Source organism: Nycticebus coucang, chromosome 1 (assembly GCF_027406575.1).
Source record: "Nycticebus coucang isolate mNycCou1 chromosome 1, mNycCou1.pri, whole genome shotgun sequence".
Classification (NCBI taxonomy): Eukaryota; Metazoa; Chordata; class Mammalia; order Primates; family Lorisidae; genus Nycticebus; species Nycticebus coucang.
This window is the reverse complement of record NC_069780.1, coordinates 76,367,280-76,394,496: the sequence shown is the minus strand read 5'-3', so window position 1 is coordinate 76,394,496 and position 27,217 is coordinate 76,367,280. Positions and strand designations below refer to the sequence as shown.

The window sequence follows — 27,217 nt, the reverse complement described above, 5'->3', positions numbered from 1 at the left end:
AGACATCCCCCAGGCATATCATAATTAACTTCACTAAAGTTAATATGAAGGAGAAAATTCAGAAAGCAGCCAGACGTAAGAAGTCCATTACCTACAAAGGGAAGAATATTAGAATGACTGCCGGTCTCTTTGCTGAAACTTTTCAAGCCAGAAGAGGGTGGTCATCGACTTTTAATATCCTAAAGCAAAATAACTATCAACCCCAGATCCTGTATCCAGCTAAACTGAGTTTCATCTATGATGGAGAAATTAAATACTTTACTGACATGCATATGTTGAAGAAATTTGCCATAACCAAACCAGCTCTTCAGGATATTCTCAGACCTATCCTCCATAATGACCAGCCCAATCCTCTACCACAAAAGTAAACTCACTCAGAAACTTTTGATCAAACTCCAACTTCCACAGTGGCAAAAGGGTTAAAAATGTCCACTGGATGTTCGAAAATCTTGATACCCAAAATTTTACCAGACTTACCAATATTCTCCATTAATGTGAACGGCTTAAACTATCCTCTAAAGAGGCACAGGTTAGCTGACTGGATACAAAAACTCAGGCCAGATATTTGCTGCATACAAGAGTCACGTCTTACCTTAAAAGATAAATACACACTCAGAGTGAAAGGATGGTCGTCCATATTTCAGGCAAATGGTAATCAGAAAAAAGCAGGTGTTACAATTCTATTTGCAGACATGATAGGCTTTAAACCAACAAAAGTAAGGAAGGATAAGAATGGTCACTTCATATTTGTTAAGGGTAATACTCAATATGATGAGATTTCAATTATTAATATTTACGCACCCAACCAGAATGCACCTCAATTTATAAGAGAAACTCTAAAAGACATGAGCAACTTGATTTACTCCAGCTGCATAATAGTCAGAGATTTCAACACTCCTTTGGCAGTGTTGGATAGATCCTCCAATAAGAAGCTGAGCAAAGAAATTTTAGATCTAAACCTAACCATCCAACATTTGGATTTAGCAGACATCTACAGAACATTTCATCCCAACAAAACTGAATACACATACATCTCATCAGCCCACGGAACATACTCCAAAATCGATCACATCTTAGGTCACAAGTCTAACCTCTGTAAATTTAAAGGAATAGAAATTATTCATTGCATCTTCTCAGACCACCATAGAATAAAAGTTGAACTCAGTAACACCAATCTGCATACTCATACAAAAACATGGAAGTTAAATAACCTTATGCTGAATGATAGCTGGGTCAGAGATGAGATTAAGAAGGAAACTGCCAAATTTTTGGAACAAAATGACAATGAACACACAAATTATCAAAACCTCTAGGATACTGCAAAGGTAGTTCAAACAGTGAAATTTATACACTGCAAGCCTTCCTCAAGAGAACAGAAAGAGAGGAAGTTAACAATTTAATGGGACATCTCAAGCAACTGGAAAAGGAAGAACATTCCAACCCCAAACCCAGTAGAAGAAAAGAAATAACCAAAATTAGAGCAGAATTAAATGAAATTGAAAACAAAAGAATTATATAACAGATCAATAAATCAAAAAGTTGGTTTTTCAAAAAGGTCAATAAAATAGATAAACCTTTGGCTAACCTAACCAGGAAAAAAAGAGTAAAATCTCTAATCTCATCAATCAGAAATGACAAAGATGAAATAACAACAGACTTCTCAGAAATTCAAAATAACAGACTTCTCAGAAATTCAAAAAATCCTTAATGAATATTATAAGAAACTTTATTCTCAGAAATATGAAATTCTGAAGGAAATTGACCAATACTTGGAAGCATGTCACCTTCCAAGACTTAGCCAGAAACAAGCGGAAATGTTGAACAGGCCAATATCAAGTTCTGAAATAGCATCAACCATACAAAATCTCCCCAAAAAGAAAAGCCCAGGACCAGATGGCTTCATGTCAGAATTCTACCAAACCTTTAAAGAGGAACTAGTACCTATATTACTCAACCTGTTCCAAAATGTAGAAAAAGAAGGAAGACTACCTAACATGTTCTATGAAGCAAACATCACCCTGATCCCCAAAACAACAAGAAAAGACCTAACAAGAAAATTATAGACCGATATCACTAATGAATATAGATGCAAAAATATTCAACAAGATCCTAATAAACAGAATCCAGCAACACATCAAACAAATTATACATCATGACCAAGTCGGTTTTATCTCAGGGTCTCAAGGCTGGTGCAATATACATAAATCTGTAAGTATAATTCAGCACATAAACAAATTAAAAAACAAAGACCATATGATTTTCTCAATTGATGCAGAAAAAGCTTTTGATAATATACAGCATCGCTTCATGATCAGAACACTTAAGAAAATTGGTATAGAAGGGACATTTCTCAAACTGATAGAGGCCATCTACAGCAAACGCACAGCCAATATCGTATTGAATGGAGTTAAATTGAAATCATTTGCACTCAGATCAGGACCAGACAAAGCTGCCCATTGTTTCCACTACTCTTTAACATTGTAATGGAAGTTTTAGCCATCGAAATTAGGGAAGAAGAGGCGATCAAGGGTATCCATATAGGGTCAGAAGAGATCAAACTTTCGCTCTTCGTAGATGATATGATTGTATACCTGGAAAACACCAGAGATTCTACTACAAAACTCTTAGAAGTGATCAAGGAATATAGCAGCATCTCAAGTTACAAAATCAACATTCATAAATTGGTAGCCTTTATATATACCAACAATAGTCAAGCTGAAAAAACAGTTAAGGACTCTATTCCATTCACAGTAGTGCCAAAGAAGATGAAATATTTGGGAGTTTATCTAACAAAGGACGTGAAAGATCTCTATAAAGAGAACTATGAAACTATAAGAAAAGAAATAGCTGAAAATGTTAACAAATGGAAAAACATACCATGCTCGTGGCTGGGAAGAATCAACATTGTTAAAATGTCCATACTACCCAAAGCAATATACAATTTTAATGCAATTTCTATTAAAGCTCCACTGTCATAAAGATCTTGAAAAAATACTTTGTTTTACATGCAATCAGAAAAAAACTCGAATAGCCAAAACATTACTCAGAAATAAAAACAAAGCAGGAGGAATCACGCTACCAGACCTCAGATCAAAACAGTGTGGTATTGGCACAAAAACAGAGAAGTAGATGTCTGGAACAGAATAGAGAACTAAGAGATGAACCCAGCTACTTACCATTATTTGATCTCTACACTACTGTGACCCGATCAAACTAAAAAGCTTCTGCACAGCCACGAACACAGTAAGTAAAGCAAGCAAGCAGCCCTCAGAATGGGAGAAGATATTTGCAAGCGATGAACCCAGCTACTTACCCTTATTTGATCTTTTACAAGCTAATTAAAAACATTCAGTGGGGGAAAGATTCCCTATTTAACAAATGGTGCTGGGTGAACTGGCTGGCGACCTGCAGAAGACAGAAACTGGACCCACACTTTTCACCATTAACTAAGATAGACTCTCCCTGGATTAAAGATTTAAACTTAAGACATGAAACTATAAAAATATTAGAAAAGAGTGCAGGGAAAATCCTTGAAGAAATCAGTCTGGGCAAGTATTTTATGAGGACGACCCCCCGGGCAATTGAAGCAGCTTCAAAAATACACTACTGGGATCTGATCAAACTAAAAAGCTTCTGCACATCCAAGAACACAGTAAGTAAAGCAAGCAAACAGTCCTCAGAATGGGAGAAGATATTTGCAGGTTATGTCTCCGACAAAGGTTTAATAACCAGAATCCACAGAGAACTCAAACGTATAAGCAAGAAAAGAACAAGTGATCCCATCACAGGCTGGGCAAGGGACTTGAAGAGAAACTTCTCTGAAGAAGACAGGTGCACGGCCTACAGACATATGAAAAAATGCTCATCGTCTTTAATCATCAGAGAAATGCAAATGAAAACTACTTTGAGGTATCATCTAACTCCAGTAAGATTAGCCCATATCACAAAATCCCAAGACCAGAGATGTTGGCGTGGATGTGGAGAAAAGGGAACACTTCTACACTGCTGGTGGGAATGCAAATTAATACATTCCTTTTGGAAAGACTTTGGAGAACACTTAGAGATCTAAAAATAGATCCGCCATTCAATCCTATAATTCTTCTACTAGGTATATACCCAGAAGACCAAAATTCACATTATAACAAAGATATTTGTACCAGAATGTTTATTGCAGCCAAATTCATAATTGCTAAGTCATGGAAAAAGCCCAAGTGCCCATCGATCCACAAATGGATTAATAAATTGTAGTACATGTACACCATGGAATACTATGCAGCCTTCAAGAAAGATGGAGACTTTACCTCTTTCATGTTTACATGGATGGAGCTGGAACATATTCTCCTTAGTAAAGTATCTCAAGAATGGAAGAAAAAGTATTCAATGTACTCAGCCCTGCTATGAAACTAATTGATGGTTTTCACATGAAAGCTATAACCCGGTTATAACCTAAGAATATGGGGAAGGAGGAGAGGATAGGTGGAGGGAGTGTGATTGGTGGGATTACACCTGCGGTGCATCTTACAAGGGTACATGTGAAACTTAGTAAATGTAGAATATAAATGTCTTAACACAATAACTAAGAAAATGCCAGGAAGGCTATGTTAACCAGTGTGATGAAAATGTGTCAAATGGTCTATAAAATCAATGCATGGTGCCCCATGATCGCATTAATGTACACAGCTATGATTTAATAATTAAAAAAGAATATTAAAATTGTTTATAATCCCCCCCAAAAAAGAATTTACTAATTCAATTTGGATACAAATATATTTGTGTTTTATAATAAAATTTATAATCTCTTAAAAAAAATGAAATGGACACTCTTAATAGTCAGTATATAAATTTGACTATGTAACTGCAGTAATACTGTCCGCTCAGCAATAAATGTATGGTAGGTAGCACCTGCCAATAGTCCTAGCTACTTGGGGGCTGAGCTTAGAGTATCACTTGAGCCTGGAAGTTCAAGGCTACAATCAGCTATGATCACCCCAGCCTGGATGACAGAGTAAGATCCTGTCAAACAAAAACAAAGAAAAAAACCTAGATGCAACATAAATAGCTAACACAGCAATCACTTAGTAAATTATGGTATATCCCTATAATACAATATCATACACTAAGAAGCTCTTCTCAGATAAATATGGTAAATATTCACTACACTACATGGAGTAAAAAAGACTCACAATTATATATAAAATATAATATTCCAAAATGTTAGCAACTTTATCTCTAGGTAGTAACATTAAGAATTATTTTATTGAAAAAAAAAAAAAGAATTATTTTATTGGCACCAAAGTTATTAAAAAAATAAAAAAGGATTTTCTTTGTACTTTTTAGTGGTTTTAAAAATGTTCACAGTGAACATGTATTGGTTTCCTAATGAGAAAAAATTAGTTTTACATACAAGTAAAAGTCTGAAAGTTACATTCTAAGTGAATAGTTTGGGACGCAGACAGGTGTATTTCATAGCAGAATTCAGATCCAACCATGTAATTCTTCATTTGTTTGTAAAGTCTATTTGCCTCTTGAGTGTCCATTTTGAAAACACTGAATTTCAGAGATGGATAGCTGCAGAGATGTAGTCTATATTCATGTAATGTCTTTTTCTATTTTTATATTTTAAATGTCTTTAGTTTGTTTTTCTTTCTATTTTACTACGAACTGAATCAGATGTTCATCTTAACCACTACTCACTAAAGGAGAAGAAAAATTTACAAAATGATTTTACTTTCAAGATAAGCATGTTAGCAACATCATCTACTAGTCTGGCACTTAGTGAGGGGGAATAATTGAAATAGTCATCAATAAAAAAGCATCAAGAACCCCAGGACACCCCTACGCCAATGATTCCCAGCTTTATGGGAAATTTTCTGAGGACTGCACGGTACCTGTGATGTATAAAAATGTTTTCATGTTAGTATTTTAATAACTTTTTCTACTCTTATATAATGTACACATCTCTAGCACATATCTTTATGACTCTAAAGTCTCACAGGGGTAATGATGAAGATTTGGAGTCCCTTGTAGATATTTTTAATGGAGTCAGCCCACACTCAGCAGAAACATAGTCCAAGCTATTAATGATTTGTCCTCAAGTAACAGAACCCAGATCTTCAGTCATACCACACTCTTAGGACAACTTTCCATCTATTATATTTAATGTAAATATTAATGAGAACAATCTGATATGATTACAGTTAGAATTTATGATACATGTACCGAAATCCAGACTTCAGAAAGAAATTCCCGAACTAATTGCAGTGATAAGAATATTATAACCACAATTTCAGTAAATTTCTGTAACATGAGAATAAAAAACGTTTTTATTAATGTCATTGCTATTTTGTTCTCACTACTTAAATATACACTCATTAGGTATAATTTTGAAAAATAGTGTTTACTTTAAACATTCAATTTAGAGTTGCCTAGGGGTATTTAGGGGTTGTTAGATACTCAGAAGTCCCAGACGTACTGTTTTTCACATACCCTATAAAGAATTCAGAGTCAGATGCAGGAGCATAAATAGAAAGGGACTGGACAGTCTATAATCGCTGAATTATGTCTGGGAGAGTAATACTCCTTGGCTAAACATCAAAAAGGAAATGTCATAAGGGGTAGACAAGCCTGAAATAATAATATTTTATCTGATTCATCTCTCCCCAATGCTAGCAAATATGTAAAAGATAATATGAACACATTTCAGATCTTAGCTGGAGATTTTCTTCAAAGCATATGTACACAGGATACATTGCTTTAAGAAACTAACTTTAGTCAGGCACCATAGCTTGTGCCTGCAAGAGCTGCAGAAGGCGGGGGTGGGAGGATTGCTTGAGGTCAGGAGTTTAAAACTAGCCTCGGCAACAGAGTGAGACCCCATCTCAAATTTTAAAAAAGATAACATTTATTTCAATAAAGAAGTGAAGCAATGAACTGGGTCTCCAAAGGCTTTCTAGCAGAGTTCAGTTCTCCCCAGTAACTGACATTCTTATTAAGAACTTATAAGATTTGGGTGGCACCTGTGGCTCAAGGAGTAGGGCGCCAGCCCCACATACCGGAGGCGGCAGGCTCAAACCTGGCCCCAGCCAAAAACTGCAGCAAAAAAACCAAACAAACAAAAAAAGAACTTACAATATTTCAATATTCTCTCAAACAATAGACTTCTATAGTTATTCCACTGGGCAATTAGGAAAAGAACTATTATCCCTATTTCACAGATGAAGAAACTGAGGTTCCTGGTAAGTAGCCAAGCAGGGATTCCAGCCAGAACCATTCTTTGTTCTACCATATCTTTCTGCAACAGATTCTATATCTGAAAACTAACTGGATAGGCCTACCCAAACCCTAACTATAGCGTGCACTTGCATAAAGATTTTGAGTGAATTTATATAATCACAACTATACAGTCTCCAGCCCTGCAGTATTCAAATGCCCCACCACATGCTGAGAGACGCCTCTGTCAGAAGTTGCTCTCAAGATGCAAAAATAAAAAATGTGAGGAATGCAGATCCCACAAAGTCTAAATAAAATGTCAACACAAAGATTTAAAAGAACTTCAAATATGAGAAACCAAGCCTGTTCTCTCCCCTGTCCCCAGAACTCCTGGCAAACCTGAATTTATCACTGGTCTCTCATAGTTAACTCTGACAGGGCACCACCGGGCTGTAACTCACAGCATTAACGGCCACCCCTGTGCTCCCTGACAGGGCGACCCATACATCTCCACTGGCAGGGTTTTAAATTATGACCCTGCTCCCAGGGAAGGGGATGCAAATCAGATGTCTGAATGCTCTGGTGTTTAAAAACTGAATTAGTTCTTAGAGAGAGGCTGACAGTCACTCTGGGTGTGTATTTGGAGTGCCTTCACAGTACTGTCTCCTCCTAGGTCAATGCGACCCGCTGACCAAATCCGGAAACTGCTGAGTGATCATGTTTCAATGACAAACACAACATATTTTACTTAAAACATATGCGGCTGAGGTTGTTTCTGAAGCCTGACCACAAGGCCTTTCTCCATTGCATATTAGCCTCATCCAGACGTCAGGTTTATTATCGTCTTCAGTCTTCTCCCCTCTGGGCACCACCGAGGGGTTGGTGCAGGTTTTGGAGGAGAGATGAATACTCCTAGGATGGGTGAGACTAGATAAGGAACGTAATTCTAATGGGCTACATTCTGACACATCTGATCTTGGAGGTATCAACCCCTCCTGCACTCTCTACTCTTGATGCAGCATCAGAGTAAGGAGGCAGCATCAGACCTGGAGGGGCTTCACATGCAGCGGGAACTGTGAATGGGAAGAGAAGAGATGGGAGGAAAGAGTCGATCTGTGAGCTGGAAAGTGAACACTCCTTGGTTTACAGGAAGGTTCACTAATGCCTCCGCACTTTCTTGGCTGAGCCTTCGCCATCACAGCTGTAGGACAGGTGGCTCCAGAGTAACCAGTGGCTCCCCAGAAGCCCAGGGTCCTCGTATTTACAGAGAACAAAATAACTGGAGTCCCAGGGATAATGTGGGCTGTGCAGGGCCTCCTCCTTAACACCACGGGATGTATCTGGTCACACCTAAAGAAAGCCCTGCCGCCTCCACTTTTGAAGCCCCTGGCTCCAGTCAGACGACAGAGCCCCCTGACTGACGACACTCTCTCCCACTGCCGGTTGTGAGGAGAGAACCTACTCCTCACTCCCACCTGAGGCTCAGTTAACAACTGTCTCCACTTCTCCTTAGAGTTGATACAACCAAGTCTTTTTATTTATAGAACAGACATTTAGAAACATATAAAATACATGTTTCCTAATAGAAACATATAGAAATAAAATATAATTCCTTCAAGGCAGAATAGAATAAGAAAAATATTTTACATACTTTTTAAAGGACACTCAGAAATCATTAAATGGTATTGTTGAAAACATAAAACAGGGACTCTGCATTAGCCCCGCCCCCTCCCCCCAAAAAAAAATCCCAGATATGGTCTCAAAGCCTACCCTTTCAACAAGTATTTGTGAAGTACAAGCATGAAGCTGGCTGTGTTTGAGTGCCAGCTGCCACCAGCTGAGTGACCATCATGGGTCAAACTCACTCTGTATGTCCACTCTGTGCTTGCTCAGCCCTGTCCAGGGTATTGGAGACATAAAGATAATTAAGACACAAACCCTTCCCCTGCAGGATATACAATCCAAAGAAGAGAGACAAGTAAATGATAACAATCACAACACCATGGCAAGCGCAGCCGAAGCCAGAGGCGGCTGTGGCTAAACTCTGCCCAGAGTCTGGGTGATGTCAGAAGATCTGCCCAATGTCTTGTAAGATGAATGGCTTTGCCACGTTGCCAGGGAGGGAGAATGTTGCTAATGGAGATGTACAGCTACTGATGGTCATGTCTTAACCAACCACTAGGGAGGGGGAAACTGTGTCTGGATTAACATGATACCGAAGACGTAAGTAAGCTCACTCCCAAGTAGTCATCAAGATGACGCTCAGCTCCGCAAGGTGGGACAGAGAGACCCACTCTCTGGTGTGTGTTGAGGGGTGCGCATGCCATGCTCCCAAACCAGCTTCTGTAAAATCCCCCCAATAACGCAGGATTGGCTCCCACTCAGCAATCTCTGTTGAGCTATCCAGGCCTACCATGAAGGTGAGTTAAATGTGGCTTGAAGGTGAGTGTGTGTGGGGCTGGAGGAGTGGGGAGCGGGTAACAGGACAGGATACCGGAAAGGTAACCTGGGATCAGATTATGAAGAACCCTGAGTGTTATGGTAGAATAAGACTTTTTCTTCTATAGCATAAAATAAATGAGACTTTGAAGCAATATAGAATTGCATCTCTCGGTCTCAATTTCCAAACTTTTTTTTTCTTTTTTGTAGAGACAGAGTCTCACTTTATCGCCCTCGGTAGAGTGCCATGGCATCTCATGGCAACCTCCGACTCCTGGGCTTAGGCGATTCTCTTACCTCAGCCTGGGACTACAGGCACCCACCACAATGCCCGGCTATTTTTTTATTGCAGTTTGGCCAGGGCCGGGTTTGAACTTGCCACTCTCGGTATATGGGCCTGGCACCCTACCCACTAAGCCACAGATGCCACCCATCCACACCGTTCATGCTGAGATGAACTGGACTACTTGTAAAATTCTGCCCAGCACATAAATGAACCACCCGCATGTTCCTCTTCTGCCTCTTATGACCTCTAATTCTGTCTTAATTCTCCAGAAGTTTTTGCCCCGTAAAGTGTTTTCCTTTAATCAGTACCATCCATCAAAACATAAATAAAAATTTATCTTCTCGCCTCTGGTAAAAAGTAAACGTAGATCAAATTAAGAAATCCATTAGTATTTCATGGTCCTTGACACAAGTCTTGCTGATTTTCTAAATGTCAATCTCTGCAGGACTGGTATTGACTCTCAAATGACACTGAGACAAATTACAATCACTTAAGAGTGACAGCAGCTGGACCAGGAGCAGCAGGGCTGACATACCAGGAGATTCTCCGGCTTGATGTCCCTGTGCACAATGCTGAGGCCGTGGAGATACCTGAGGGCGTTGGCGAGGTTGTACACCATGGCGCTGCCGTCTCTCTCGGTGTACTTGGTTGAAGAAGTAATTGCATCAAAGAGATCTCCACCCTGCAGGATACACAAAAGAACACAACCCAGTCATCAACCGTGCAATCCTATACAGGCAGGGAAAATGGTTCATTGTCCTGGAACAGATGAGCACATTGATACAAGCACCACAAAAAATGATGACTGTAAATAAAGGAAGTTACAAGGTAGCAAGACTGTTTACTGATTAGGTCCTTCAAGACTGTCGTAAGTCTTGCGATTGGGCACCAAGGAAATCTCCCAATCCTTACTTTGACTAATTCCATCACCAGGAAGAGCTCAGTTGCTGTCTCCATCTCCTCGACCAACATGATGATATTGGGATGCTTCATGCGGCGCAGGATCGATACTTCATTCTCAATCAGGTGTTCCTGTCAGATGGAGAGTGTGGAGCAGGAATCAGAAACAGAAAACCCTCCGCTAGCTCCCTATGGCTTCTGTGGATCTGATGCCAAAAGAAGCTTCTCTCTTGACACAGGGACGACCAAACCCTGGCCTTGCTGGTTCCCAGACAGACAGGACAGGTCACTGTGGATATCTTGTTGTCACTACTAAAAGGAAAAAAATTTCTAAACATCTCCTGAGAGGGCTCAGTGATGCTGCCCTGGTACATAAAACACACTGTCTCCCTGCCCTTCTGTTTCCAGCACCTGAAGAGGCAGCGAGGGCACCAGAGTGGCCCACAGCACAGTGCCCTCCACCTCCTCTGGAACCGCCATTTACCATCAGTATACACTCAGAAACACAGACGAGGCGTGTCAGAATACTCAGCATGCTTATCGCACACAACTTACAGCATTACACGTTTTTGTTTTGTTTCTGCAGTTTTTGGCTGTGGCTGGGTTTGAACCCGCCACCTCCGGTATATGGGCCCGGCACCCTACTCCTTTGAGCCACAGGCACCACCCCACATTTTTAGGTTTTAAGTCATTACCAATATGAATTTGAATTGCATGCTGGAATTCAGGGCAAAGAAACTTTCTTCCTCTGTGATAGAGTATGAAATCATTCACCACGTGGATCCTTACCATCTTGTATTTTAGAAATCTGGAAACATAGTTTTGTGGGGACAACTATCCCATTTTAACTCTAGTTAATCACTTCTCCTCTGAAAACACCACCCAATAGTCACTCCCACTGAGTCATGCAATTGGGATCAGCACTGCAGCAAAATGCTGACTCACAGAATTAAGGAATTATCTCAATACATCAACTGGCGAATCATAACAGTGACTGCTCTATTTTAAACGAGACATAAAAACCTTTCAAAAATGCCTTACGGCCCTATTCCTTGGTCCTCACTAACTTTTGTGATGAATTCGGTGTCCTGGTGCAGTAGTAATTTATCTCATCCCCAGTTCAGGACGCTAGTGGAGGTTCCCGCTTATCTTCCTGAACCTACGTGTACAGTGCTTTTACTCTAAGCCACCTCAAATTCTTTTTGACCATAGCTAGAGGTATAAATTGTAACAAATGAGTAAACAACAGACAAAGAAACATGTTCTGAGCTCCTGCACATGCCTGGCTGTGTTTCTTGAGCACTGCATGAACTGTGTGTGTCCAAGCAGTCACTTAATAGGCGTTGGCAGGTGACAGTGCAAATGTTAACCAGAAGTAGGGACAGAAAGGAAGCAACATTTACCAGGGATCTAGTCACTAATGGTCGGTGGCTGGGCAGGGCATGAGTGTAATGTATGAACACTTCATCCTTCGAACAGCCCTTGGAAGTTGAATGGAAACCTGTGTTTCTGATACCCAGGTCCACATTCCTTGTACTATTCATAATCACTTTTCACAAAGGAAAACTTCAGTAAATGGCAACTTGGGAATGTTTCAAAACAAAGATGATAGCTGGAAAGCTGAAAATATCCAGTTTTTCATAAAGAGAGAACAAGCAGCATCATACTGAGTTGGGGGTTAAGAACGGCACCAGGCTTTGTGCAGGGAGGAGGATCCGTGCGCCCTGCAATGAGCAGGGCTGGGCATTGACTGGCTTAGGACTCAACAAATGCTTCCAAATCTGAAATAACAGCAGCTCTTAGACCAACAAACTACAGCTGGGAAGCCGAGCACAGCGTCTCCTACCCGCTTCCGAGGCCCGTCTGTATAAGTCACAAAGCAGCAGACAGCACCATGGTCCCTCCCCAGGGGAAGCCTGTATGACCAACCCCTTACAGTCACAGACACAAAGGGAAGACTTGGCAAGGCCTGCAAGCACTGATTCACGTATTTTAAGCTTTCAGATCATCTGTGCCAAGCATGTCCTTAATCACACTAAAAAGCAGGGTTAGAGATACTTCTGTGAGCACATAAAAGCAAGCAAATGGATTTATTTCATTCTGCGAAGCAAAGACAACAGAAGTTACTACCATCGCAGTAAAATGCTTTTTAAGGTTAAATGAATCTGTCACTTCAATTCTCCTCCTTGCTCCTCATTTTCTCCAAAGTTGGTAGAGTCTATAAATTTGCCTCTTTAGGGGCTCCATTTCTGATGCCAATTTAAAGTGACATATGTAAAACAGCCCCATCACCAGTACCCCAAGAAGCTCTCAAACTGGAGTTAAAATGGGGTATCTTTCATGTAAGGAGACTACAACTCCCCAAAGTCACTATCTTCTTCGAGAAAAGGCCCAATGGAACGTCTTCTGAGATGCACCGTAGAACCTCTGCTAAGGGCCACTGGCGCTTTCAAATACTGAACAAGTATCACAGCAACACTTCCCCCCCATTGTTTATTTAACACTGTCTTAGCTCACTGTACCCTACTTGGCAAGGGCCAGTCTTCTAGGCAGAGTGCACGCTTTTGTTGGAATGTGGAAGTCGGTAGCCTTTGTTTCTCAACCTCTTTCTGTCCTACTAAAATTGTTTATGAAAGAAAAATCCACTTCGTAAACTAACCATCAGAAACAAAAGAACTACAGAAAAATCTTACAAAACATCATCTTCCTATTTCCTATGTAACCCATATGTAGTCTTTGTTTTTAATACATAAAAACACTCTCTAGGTTAAATTTTCCAAGAGGATATTTTCAATATAAATATCACTTTTGTCTTGAACCATATTGAACTTACATTGTTCAATCATCTACATTATTTATGTTAAGTGATTCATGATTTTAACTCCAAATAATTTACATATAAATCATTTCATGGCACTGTTCCATAGTTCTGTGTGAGAGCTAATGACATAGAAAACTGCGAACTTGGCAAAGGATCCTGCCTTATCTTTGGCTATGGTGATTTTTAATGAAAAGAGAGAAAGTAAACTCTCCCAATCCAGATTAGTCATTCTGCCTCAACCCATCCTATCCCCACCAAAGAGTCTTCTCCTCCTGTGTTCCGTCTCCCTGAATGAACCTGGCTGCCCCAGGCCAGATAGGAATTTCACTCCAACCCTCCTTCTCTTGCACTCTTAATATCCACAGTCCCTGCCCCTCTATCTCACCGGTGGCCTCTGAATCCACCCCCTCGCCAATCTCTCATCTAGTCTGCTAGGTCTTTGTCCGGAACTTTGTTTACCTATTTCTTAATTAATTCCTGCTTATTCCTCAGGACTGGATTAGATCTCTCCTTCCCTGAGAAACCTCTCTGCTCCCTCCGGGATGGCTCAGGCCCCCTGTCACGCGCTCTTGCCCCACCTGTCCCGCTGTGTTTTAATTCTCCATGTGCTGGTCTGTAATGCTTTGGCACTGAGAGCTTGTGGAGGTTTTTATCTACCTTTCTCCAGCAACCAGCATGGTTCGTTACTAACAACCAGTACGTACCAAAGTGCTTGTGTGAATAATCACTTCTCCCATTGCTTTCGCCCTGCAGTGGCTTCACAGCTGGCATTGATGCTGCTTTGTGAATATCACTGAATACAGTAAGGGACAAAACGTTCATGCTGCCGTATGTGATGTCTATGGCAAATATATGTAGTAGATGGAACAATGGCCACCCAAAGATATCAAATCCAAATTCCTACAATTTGTAAATATTAGCTCGCCTAGAAAAGCGGTTTTTGCAAAAGTGATCCAGGATCCTGCATTGAAGAGATGACCCTGGATTCTGTGGGGAGGGGTGTTAAACACCAGCACCAGTGTTCTTATAAAAAAGAGGCAGAGGGAGATTGGTTCAGACAGCAGAGAGACAAACACAGAAGAGAAGGCGATGGGAAGACAGAGGGAGAAATGGGAGTGAGGGGCCCACAGCCCAAGAATACTGTCAGTCACCAGAAGCTGCTTTCAGGCAAGGAATAAATTCTCTTCACAAGCACCAGTGCAGCATGGGTTTCTGACTTCTAGCTTCCAGAACTGTAAGAAAATAATTTTCTGTTGTTTTAACCCACCAAGTGTGTGGTAATTTATTCCAACAGCCTCAGGAAACTAATACAATATACTTTTGGATTTATGTCCTGCCTGGGCCCATGCAGATGACGGATGCAAAGTCGTCTAAGGTGGGAAGTGAAAGCGGGGCCGCTTCTAAGCTCAGGGCTTCATACACTGTGGGAATTCAATAAGTATTTATTTAGAAGGAAAGAGAATATTAGGGCTGGAAGAATTCTTAAACTTACAAATACCATAGCCTTCATAACAGCCTCCATAAATCAGGCCCCAAGGCAGCTCTTGCAATAATCTACTTAGAGGGTCCCAACACGCTTTCTGTCCTAGGCCCTCCTGTGGGCAGCTCTAGCCACCTGGTAGGCTGTTCTCCCATCTCCGCCTATTGAATTCGCGCCCACTGTTCCTGCTCCAACCTCAGTACTTCTTGTGCAAAGGAGTTTTCAGCAGTCACCTACTTCTCTCCACAGGCTTCCTCTGAACTGCCATAACACTCTTTGCAGAATTAGTATTAATTTGTTAAATTACCCTATGCCTAGAACAGTGTCTTACACACAGAATACACACTCCAAATTTTAGGTGAATGAATAAATGAATCTAATAATGCTTATGTACATTACAGATAGCAAACAGAAGGCAAAAGGAAGGTTTTTCTTCCCCAGGTTCTTATTACATGAAGAAATTGATAAATTGAACTTACAGAGGAATCATGGCAGACTCGTCAATACTATAAACAAATGGCCCCAAATCCAGCCACTGCTTTGCCTCTGGATGACTTTTTAGAAGCTATCTGAATCTCTGTTTCTTCATCTAAAAAACGGCACTTCTGTTCTGTAAGTCATTAAAGGCAATGTGCAAAGTTCCTATATATCCACAGCTAGATAAATAAGATGTTTTAACAGATATGTTCAGTATTACTAATTTTCTCTATACAACACAGGTGACCAGTAATACCCCAGAAAAGAGGCTGAGTGCCACCATCTTTAAATATTTTTTAAAAGCAAATTCTCTGTGCTGTTTTTTCTAAAAATAAAACTTATTTGTTATTTACAACAAATTGAGTTTTGAAATTATAACTTTATATAATTTTAATGTGGAAACAGTTCCTTAATAAGGAAGATGTAAAGGTGGAAAAAACACATGTTTATGAATCATAAAAACAGAATGACATTCAGTAATAATCAGGGGTCCTCAAACTTTTTAAACAGGGGGCCAGTTCACTGTTTAAAACCATTGGAGGGCCAGACTATAGCTTTAAAAAAAAAACTATGAACAAATTCCTACGCACACTGCACATATCTTATTTTGAAGTAAAAAAACAACACGGGAACAAATACAATCACACCACTGCATGTGGCCCGCGGAGCGTAGTTTGAGGACCCCTGATGATTAACGTTTGAAGTGAACTACCCACTAGCCTCAGCACATCATATACCAGACAAAATTTATTTTGCATACAAAGATCTGTTTTTTCTACTATGGAGACTGCTGCTTACGTTTTAATAGGTAAGCAATATCCTTACCATAGCAATTCTTTTTTATTCTTATAAAAAAGAATTAATATAGTTGTATATAACCTGGCTTGCCAAATTATGACACATGCTACTTAAATCACACCACACCAGAAAGAAAGAGCAACCCTTACATATACATGTATATGGTGAAATGGCTACCACAGTTTAAGAAGTCAGTAATATTGTTAGAATAAAAGTGTATTAAAGTATTTAAAGAAAATTACATATAAAGAAAAGAGAACGTTACTTATTCAAGGGGGCATTTTGCAATCTTTGCTTCATTAACCATCACAGGGTAGTGAAAAAGTAAGTAATAAATTTGCCTCCCGTAGTTTCTATTCGGGGGTTCTAAGAAGATTTTTCTAAAATTTTATAACATTTTAAGTTTTCTATTAAAAATATATATATTTTTTTTTTTTTTTTTGTAGAGACCGAGTCTCACTGTACCGCCCTCAGGTAGAGTGCCCTGGCGTCACACGGCTCACAGCAACCTCTAACTCTTGGGCTTACGCGATTCTCTTGCCTCAGCCTCCCGAGCAGCTGGGACTACAGGCGCCCGCCACAACGCCCGGCTATTTTTTGGTTGCAGTTTGGCCGGGGCTGGGTTTGAACCCGCCACTCTCGGCATATGGGGCTGGCGCCCTACTCACTGAGCCACAGGCGCCGCCCCTGAGAGTTCTGTAGAAGCCAAATGAAGTCTAGTTTAGGAGTCCCATAGCAATAAAATCACTGCTATCACATCAAATCCTGCTAAATGTGAATTTTAAATTCCTCTGGCATGTTAATAATGTTAATAGTTAACATGTTAAATTTTTAGTATATACTGACAGGTTTCTATGTTTTCCACACCTTAATTCAAGAAACCTTAACAATGACTTTACATCTTAGTTATTATTAATAACCACATTATTAGAGGAAGAAACAGAGGCACAGAAGGATTGAATAGTTTTTCCAAGGTAACACAGCAGGAAGAGGCAGAGCCAGGAATACACTTTATACAACGTCCAACAGAAACATAATATGATTCATATATGTAATTCCGAATTGTCTATCAGTCATATTAAAAATGAAAAATGCAAGTAAAATTTATTTTAAAAATGTAACTTACTTAACCCAATATATCTCAAGTATTTTCATTTCAACATGTAATCAAATAGGATACTGAGATATTTCACATTCCTGTTTTAGTACTAAGACAAGTCTGCAAAATCTGGTGTGTGTTTTATACTTACAGCATATTCCAATTCACACTGGCCACATTTCCTGAGCTATCCAGCCATATGTGTCTAGTCGCTCCAGTGTTGGACAACATAGTTCCAGGGACTGCTCTGTTAACAGACATACTACCAGAAAGGAATCTAGACGGGTCGTTGCGGCATTTTACCAGTTTATCTTTTTCCAGCCTCAGTTTGAGAGTGGGACAGAAGGTAAAAGTCTGTCTTACTGGAAAGACAATTCTACATAGTGCTTGGGCTAATTCTGCATCAGCTCTTAAAACACAGAGACAGGGAAAAGGGAAGTTTTGTTTCCTGACTAGAGTAACAAAAGTAACATTGTCCTCTTGGTCAAAGTTTCAGCAGCCCCTTCGTAAGATGGGGGTTTCCTAAGCTTGGGGCTCCCCAACTATGACACAAACCCACTGTGCCTATGTCACCTAACTGGGTCCCCTGCATCATTTCCACAGGACTTGGGGAATCAACACAACCATGAAGTTCATATCACCTTCTAAAAATGTCTTTTGTCTCTGATTCAGGAATCTTGTGTGTTCTGCCAGCCCCTATGAAGCTAGAAAGTTAATTTGTAAGCTTGAAAGGCGAGTCTGAGACTCCTCACAGTTGTTGAAGTAACGTTTGAGTGTTGCTGGGTTTTGAAACAGGCATCTCCCAGAGAAGAGAACTCATATTTTTTAGTTAGGACCAAAATAAAATACTATTTGAGGATAAAAGTTTCCCAAAAATAGTAAGGAAAAAGGTTAGACTGTTTCCCCTATTACCAGTAGTCTATTCCTGCTATAATTTGTCAAGTCCCTATTTAAGTTCCTTCATCACAGTAAACACCTCACCAAGTTACTTCCGTGTCTTTTACAAAGCAGTTATCTTTACAGTACCTTTCCACAACATTTGGCTTTGTCTATAATCTTCAGGGCAAACTCCTTTCCAGTGGATCTATGGAAGAATCAGAGGAAGATCATTTAAAGACATGAGTAAAAAACACAATCGTTCCTATTTTCTTCGATAGCACAGACTCGGAAGAAAAACTTGGCTTCTTCCTCTGTGCAAAGACAATGCTAAGTTGAAAAAAAAGGCCACACTTACATGTTAATTAAATACTCTTTTATAAATACTAATAATTATAATATCAACTGATATTTAAGGTATTTTAATTTTGTTGTATCAGCAATAGATCAGAAAAAAATTTCCATATTTAAATCTCAAAACAGTGCTCTTAGGAGACAGAATAAAGTTAGTAAAAAATTGATCAAATTTACTAAAAATTTTATTATCAAGGTGTCTCGCATTAATACATTAGTTACAACAGCCCCATCATTCAACACTGAAAAGTCCCCAGACTTGCATTATTTATTTCTCAGCCAATACATCAGCGAGGATGTGGTGTCATGCTGTTCACATTTCAAATGCCCTTCCTGGCACTAGAGAGATCATTTACCTGGACATGAGAACCCTGATGTTATTATTTCATTTTCCAACTGCCTTTAACATGATCTAATTTGAACATGCCAAAAGCACCTGTTAGTTTAGGAAGATGGCTTAATAAAGAACACCACAGTATTCCTAGGCTATGTCAATTTTCTCAAGGGCAGCTGTTTGGCCAGGTAATCAGCACACACCAATGAGGCCCGGTTTAGAATGGTAACTTTTATTTAAATTGCTCCCTCTGTATAACATAAACTAAACCCTGCCAGGGGTTTCTAACAAGGCTTTAGAAGTCATATTTTGGATGCTTAATGTATTAATCTATGTGCTGGAGCTAAGTAAAAAGGGAGTTGTCTTACGTACCAATAAGAAACACTAAAGCCTCCCTAGAAGTGTAACAAAATGGAAAAACCATGAAAATTATCACTTAGAATAGGTACAATGGGGTATATAAACATGACTCTGAGTCTTTTTTGGTTTCAATATTGTTTATAAAAGGTCTGGAATGGGCAATAGTAGGCTGACTCTGATCTTCAGTCCCATCAGAGTTCACATCCCTTGAACTGCTCACTATATTCAGTTAAGTGATAACTGAGAGGGAGGGTTATTGTGGGAATTAAAGTCTGTAGTCTTATTACTAGTACAGACTCAGAATGATGCTTGGCATGGATAAATGTTATAGGAGATTTTCTTTAAAAAAAATGACTTGTTATTTTTTCCTGCTCCTCTCTGGCTTCTGGATGAAGCCAGCTATTTCTCTCACCTAAGCGCATACAACACAGCTTTATTCTCCACCTGTATACATACAATTTTTCTTGTTAAATAGCTTATGGGCATGCAAAATGAGGGGTCTCAAGGGTAGACCCTTTCAGGAAAAGGGGGAAAAAGACTTCCCAGACAGGCCTTTGGTTAAGAATAAACTTGAAGAAAAAAGGGTAAGCAAATAACTATGCTTACTATCTGCTCACCTGTCCATACATTCTTTGACAACTGCAAAATTGCCATCACCAATGACCTTCCCAATTTTGTATTTCTCAAGAAGAGCTGACTCAGAGCACCTGTTTCCATTCACACCTGCAAAAAGGATAAATGCAAAGTATAAAGAAAACATAAACATTTTATATTGATTCCTATGTATTTATAAAACATTAAATTGCAATGCCTTTATTTTTAAATCTAGGGTGAAACTAAAAAAAATCTCGAGCATATCTCCTGAATAGAACACCTGAATCACCAATTTGCTTTTGACCTTGTTGGTTAGAATCAGAAACCAACATATTCAACAAATTAACAAATCTCTGAAATATCAGCTAATATATAAGTGATCAAACTTGGGTAAAACTTGAGTGTAACTAAAAATTTTCCAAACTTTTTATGAAGCCTTTTTTTCAATGCTCAAGAACGGAGAATAGCCAACTGGCTAAGGTGGGAGGATCTCGTGAGCCCAGGAGTTTGAGGCCAGCATGGGCAACCAAGCAAGACATTTCTCTAAAAAATAAAAGAATGGGCAACAGAACAAGACATTTCTTTAAAAAATAAAAGAATGAGAATGTTGGGGAGATTGGGATGGTGGCAGGAATTTCGTCTTTGAAAAGTTCTCAAGATTTTCCAAAAAAGGCAATTCTAACTAGACAAGATGTATTGTTAAGGCTAATTTATGGCTCAAAGCCTTCTCAGAAAGTTGTATGTGGGGGAGTTTTAAGATGGCCCACTTTTCACCGTGACTGCTCAGCACATAACAGGTATCAAACAAACATTTTTGTTCTCCAATTGGGAAAAAGGAAATACGTTTAGAAGTTGTGAGCACATCACTGTTAAGGAAAAATAAAAGAAGCCCAAGTCCCAAATTTAAAGCTGCAATAGCCTAATTAACAGCAGTTTGAGATTTTACATATCTTGATGTGTACCCCACCCCCACAACCCACTAAGGCTCAACAGACTGCTAGGAGATATAATCCCTTTCCTGTTCAGGAAGATCGTGATTTACCACAAGTGGTTGGGGGTGGCTACCAACTTCACAGGGATGATTTCCTTTACAAAAGTAATGATCAGATGGAGAAATACCTTCAGGACTCATGCAACGATCCAGTTCAGGTCCACCATTTACATTGGAAGAAGATCTGCCATGGGCAGAAATCTGCTGAAGGAGAACGACCATGCTTTGTCAGGATAAATTCACAAATCTTTAGGCAGCCGATCCTTAGATAACAGACAACGCTTACAGGATGTAAAGAGATACTGATGCAGAAGAGAGGAAGCCCACTCTTTCTCAGCTTTCTTCCTAGACATATTGTTTTCCATTGAGATCAGACACCAAGAAAATGGGCATCCTGTTACCACTTCTTTTTCTTCATTTTGAAATTGTGTTGTTTTGACTCCAGTGAAAAGAATTACAGGAGAAATTATGGCATCACAGCTGAACAAGGTACTGATTAGTGGCAAAAATAAGGCTCAGAATTATAGGTTAATTCTAATAGTTCCAAGCTAAACACATGGATCCTATGAGTTCAATCATTTTACTTCCTCAAAATACAAGATAATTGTAGATAATACAAATTTTTCAAAAGTCAACTTTTTGATTTTGTCCTGTTTAATTTATTTATTCATGTAGGTCACTGAAATCACAGGCAGCCGCAGAAGCAGCAGCACTCTATACTAGCATGCTTAAAAGCCACAACATTTAAAACCAAGGTCCAGAGAGGGGACTTACAGGGAAGCCTAAAAGAAAACCAGCTCATCCCCTATCCCGTTCCACCTTCTTCATCTTCACTGGCCCCTACCTCACAGAGGCCTCCTCGGTTACTGGCAGTCTCTCCCATCCCACACATTATCGAAAGAGAAACTTTTCCAAAGGAGAGTTGTGACATCTTCCCCAGGAACCCAAAACTCCTTTGAGTCTTTGTCACAAAAAGAATAACCTCAAACTCTTCAGCCTGGTAGTCAGGCTGCAATTTTGTCCCCCTACCTACCTGTTCATATGCATTTTATACTTAAATTAACTCAATGCCCTATTCTTAGTTAAGTTAAACTTCCTGTTTAGTTTAGTTTTGTTTTTTGAGAGTGTCTCACTCTGTCACCCTGGGTGGAGTGCCATCACATCACAGCTCACAGCAACCTCAAACTCCAGTGTTCAAGCCATCCTCTTGTCTCAGCCTCCCTGAGTAGCTGGGACGACAGCTGCCCACCACAATGCCTGGCTAGTTTTTCTATTTTTAGTAGAGATGGGGTTTCTTGTTCAGGCTAGTTTCAAGCTCCTGAGCTCAAGCAACCCACCAGCCTTGTGGATTACAAGAGTGAGCCGCTGGGCGGCGTCTGTGGCTCAGTCAGTAAGGCGCCGGCCCCATAGACCGAGGGTGGCAGGTTCAAGCCCGGCCCCGGCCAAACTGCAACCAAAAAATAGCCAGGCATTGTGGTGGGCGCCTGTAGTCCCAGCTACTCGGGAGGCTGAGGCAGGAGGATCACTTAAGCCCAGTAGTTGGAGGTTGCTGTGAGCTGTTTGATGCCAAGGCACTCTACCGAGGGCCATAAAGTAGTGAGACTCTGTCTCTACAAAAAAAAAAAAAAGAGTGAGCCGCTGCACCTGGTCTAAACTTCGCAAGTCTAAATTTTCTGCTCTGAAAATGGAGATGGTTCAAAGATGTGCTAGAGAATAAAAATTAGCTCCTGCCCATGAAACCATTTAGCAGTCACTGACATGTAACACCAACTCGATATTGGCTTATTAGTACCTTTCCTTAAAACATCTAACTCAGAAAACTTGAAATGAGTGACTGAGAATGTTTTTGAATTGTTGAATGTAAAATGGCCACGAGACCTTTCACTAAATAATTTATTCTACATCTGTTCCTCCTCTAATCCAACTCTAATCCGAGACTGAAGACTGCTAGTCAAGAAAGTAAGAAAGCCAAATTAAGATTACTGGTTTCTATTGACAAAAAGGTAAGAAGAATGTAATATTTCTGGAAAGTTAGGTATATTTCAAAAGATAAACAGAGAAATCCCTGTGGGTCACCTCTTGTGCCAAAGAATAAAGCGATGGGCCCATCAGACACAACGTAAGGGTATACTGCACATCTCCTGGGGAGGGGCACAACTACAACTTGGACTGCACCTCACAAATGCAAACAACATAACCTCATCATCTGTACCTTCATATTAATCTGAAATTAAAAAGAAGTATAAAGTGATGGGGGTGTGGATTACCAATGCTTAGGAATGTCAGTGGCCAGTTGACCTGCATGTCTGAATCTCACAGCCCAGAGCAAGGCAGCCCCACATACTCGGGCTGCCGCCAGCTGGCTTGGGCGTAAGCACAGGGCAAGCACCATCTCCCCTCCTGACACTCAGGGTCACAGGACTTTGAGTAGCCTGCAGGTCCCACACCCACTGCTGAGGCCCTACAATCCTCCTCTGTCCCTGCTCTCCCTGAAGCCTACTCGCTCAGCTGTCCTGAAAGCAGGTGGCATACTTCTAACAAGTTCCTCTCCTGAGCTAATCTGAGTAAGGTTTGGTTTACTGCAAGCTGACATATCCTGTCTGATTCTAGGAAGGAAGACAGAGGAGGGGCTGGAATGCAAAACCATTTTTACCTCACATCCATGTTCACGTGGATGAGTAATTCCTTGAAGTGTTTATCAGCTAAGTTCCTGTGAGCCATTATAAGTTTCCTAATGTTTATTTTCATTAAATCCCCACTCCCATCCTATCCTGATACCTTGTACAACCCAGCAATTACAAACCTAGTCTGTGCTGGGATTCAAGGGTGACAAGGAGCAGGGAAAGAGATCAGGAAACAGAACAGGAAGTGGAAGCTGCCTCTCCCGTGGCTGAGCGCAGGCAGCAACTGGGCTGACAGAGGAGGAAGCCCCGTGCAGAGGGACAGGGAACAGCTACTGTCAAGAGTCCCTGATGAAGACTTCACTCAATCACCAGAAAATGCAGCTTTCTTGGCAAAAACAATGGCAAGAACATTTTTCAAAACTCTCAAATTTAGTTTTTTAAAAATGTTAAACCTCATTAAAAAAAAAACAAAAACAGGGGTGGCGCCTGTGGCTCAGTCGGTAAGGCGCTGGCCCCATATACCGAGGGTGGCGGGTTCAAACCCAGCCCCGGCCAAACTGCAACCAAAAAAAAAAAAAAAATAGCCAGGTGTTGTGGCGGGCACCTGTAGTCCCAGCTGCTCAGGAGGCTGAGGCAAGAGAATTGCTTAAGCCCAGGAGTTGGAGGTTGCTGTGAGCCGTGTGACGCCACGGCACTCTACCGAGGGCCATAAAGTGAGACTCTGTCTCTACAAAAAAAAAAAAAAAAAACAACAACAACACTATATGGTGTTAAATAGGAGTGACTTCTCAATTATTTATCCAAATACATTTATTTGAAAATAAAGCTTTCATGAAGACAATGAAAACCACAGAAAAAATTTAAATTTCGTTGTAGTGCAGCTGAACAGAGAGACATAACTAGACAATCTTCCTTTTCCTCTCCTTAACTCTTTAATAACAACCACAGCAACAATTTGGGCTGTTTGAAAGGATACGAAGATAAAGACACATGGTTATTACTGCCCAGAAGTTTACCATCTTGTGAGGAGTCATAAGTGCACTTAAATTTAAAAGGCTTCCGTGAAACCTCTAAATTCCTGGCCAGCTGCTGATGGTTACAAATGGCTCTGAGGAGCTGTGAGAGGGAGCCATTTTGCCATAGCATGAACCTGCACGTGTGCGCTCACTCCAATCACCAGCAGGGATTAAATTCATCTGACTTGCCCGTAACAAAGCTTGGCTTTCCTGAAGTACAAGAAAAGCTTGGTATTCACCAAGATTTCTGGACAGATCACTAGAAAAATGGGAACGTCTATTGTAAAATGTAAGAGAGAGCATTTCCAGTGCTAAGAGAGAAACTCAAACAAAGAGCAACTAAACTGCAGGGGATAAAGCTATGACTTCACAAAATTATCACCGCTTCCTTTGCAAAACCATTGAATTTCCCTGGCCCTTGTAAGAGAATTCATTTTACTGAAGCCAGGACTAAATTAGTACGAGAGAGATCAAAGACAGCATTTATGATTAGATCTGCCCCACTGCTATTGTCAAACTGACAATTTGTATTAAAATCTCTTAAAATGCTAATGAACATTCATGCTTCCATCAGCAACCATGATGCTGAGGCAGCACCAAGAAAAGTGCCTTGATGCTGGGTGTCGGCGAGGTCCTCCTCGGTAAAGCATAATGGATTGCAGCATCTGGGCTCGTTCAAGATACTGTCCATAACTACCAACTGGTCCAGAAAGATGGGATTATGCTTAAGGATGGGAAGGAGAGGGGGATGTATTTCCTGATGAGGTCCTGATTGGCTTAGGAGGGAAGGTAAGAGCAAACTCCCTAATGGTGAACATCCTGAGGCTGTTCTGTGAGCTGGTGTCCCTGCACCACTCAGACTTCCTTGCAGCAGTTCCTTATTTTTATGAGGAAGGGAAATGCACAGGAAGGGAAATGCACAGGAATCCTCTTCTGCTAAGAATTTATTGAAGAAAGACTTGAAAACAGAGCAGAGAGAGCCAAACAATGCTCTCAACTGCTAGCATCATTTAAAACAGCATTCGCGTCTGAGGACATTTGATGATGAGTAACACCCGAGCTGCCTGTGTTCTCAGCCAGGAAGTTATATCGGTGCCCCACATTAAATGTCTTTGATAAGCGAATTGTTATAATTTCTACAAACTCAAAATTTAAAGAGAAATGTGAAGTACGACTACACTGAAAATGTGAAGTTTTGTTCAGAAATTGGCAAGTCTCAACAGCATCAGGAACGTTTACTTGTTGCCTTATGGCATATTATTACAGACGCGTACAATGCTGGATGCCATTTCCTTTTAATTTTTTATAAAAGGAAGAAGATCTTGGACCGAGTTATTTGTGCACAGTGAGTCAACTTTCTTTATGTATTTTAGAAAATGGCACCGTAACTGAAGTGATAAGTGGTGTACTACAAGGGTAAGAAACATTTTCTATAAAGGGCCAGAAAGTGATGCTAGGTTTTGTGGGTCATCGTCTAGGATGCAACTACTCATCCTGCCATAACAGGAAAGCAGCCATAGACCACATGTAAACAGAAGAGCACAGATGTGTTCTACTAAAATTTTACTTAGGAAAAAAAGGTGATGGGCTTGTGCCCAGGAGTTTGAGGTTGCAGTGAGCTATGATGATGCCACTGCACTATAGCTAAGGCAACAGAGACCCCGTCTCCAAACATACAAAAAAAAAAGAAGAAGAAGAAAGAAAGAAAGAAATGATGGGCTAAATTTGGCCTGCAGGGAAATTTCTGGAAGTTTTTTAGGAAAGCTTTTCCTCCCAGGTTTCATTTTGCAAAATTAGTGGCATTTGAGACTTAAGAATGATTAAGTCTCTTGATAATGATTAAGAGTGGTAGGGTGGTGCCTGTGGCTCAGTTGGTAAGGCGCCGGCCCCATATACCGAGGGTGGTGGGTTCAAACCCAGCCTTGGCCAAACTGCAACCAAAAAATAGCCGGGCGTTGTGGCGGGCGCCTGTAGTCCCAGCTACTCGGGAAGCTGAGGCAAGAGAATCGCTTAAGCCCAGGAGTTGGAGGTTGCTGTGAGCTGTGTGAGGCCACGGCACTCTACCGAGGGCCAGAAAGTGAGACTCTGTCTCTACAAAAAAAAAAAAAAAAGAGTGGTAAAGAGAACTTATTGCTTACACATGAGTAAAACATTATTCTTATACTTGTAAACTCTAGAATAGAATAACCTTCAAGGTATGGTTGTTGTTCTAAAGCAACAGTTCTATTACCTACATAGTAGAATCACCTAGGGAGATCTGAAAAATTCTACTGCCAGGCTGCACCCCAAATTAATCCTAGAGGGAGAGTATAGGTATTAGCATTTTTAGAAGTTTCACAGATGATCCAATGTGCAGCCAAGGCTGAGAACCTTGATGGAGGATTCTGTTTAAGTAGCTTTGTTGCTTACCCATTAGGCTAACCATAGCAAGTCATTTACAGCCAAAGAACAACCATCTCTGTAAAAAAAAAGGAAAGAAGATACTCGTATATTTTATTGAATCCTACTTTGTGCCAAGTCCTGAAGTGAGTACTTTACACTGAATGAATCAGACATTAT

General features: G+C 40.3%; 1 protein-coding gene across 11 annotated transcripts in view; it reads right to left on the bottom strand.

Moving 5' to 3' along the window:
• Positions 1-27,217, bottom strand: part of DCLK2 (doublecortin like kinase 2) — a 289,567-nt gene that overhangs the window by 135,010 nt on the left and 127,340 nt on the right. For 8 of the 11 annotated variants that reach the window (XM_053582556.1, XM_053582545.1, XM_053582573.1 and 5 more), the window contains 5 exons: positions 21,147-21,222; positions 20,051-20,156; positions 18,536-18,593; positions 10,847-10,966; positions 10,470-10,616 (listed from right to left, as the gene is read on the bottom strand). In XM_053582556.1, coding sequence (XP_053438531.1) covers positions 10,470-10,616; positions 10,847-10,966; positions 18,536-18,593; positions 20,051-20,156; positions 21,147-21,222 — 507 coding nt within the window. The remainder of the gene's footprint in view (positions 1-10,469; positions 10,617-10,846; positions 10,967-18,535; positions 18,594-20,050; positions 20,157-21,146; positions 21,223-27,217) is intronic. The other 3 variants (XM_053582598.1, XM_053582535.1, XM_053582519.1) reach the window with 1 other exon arrangement.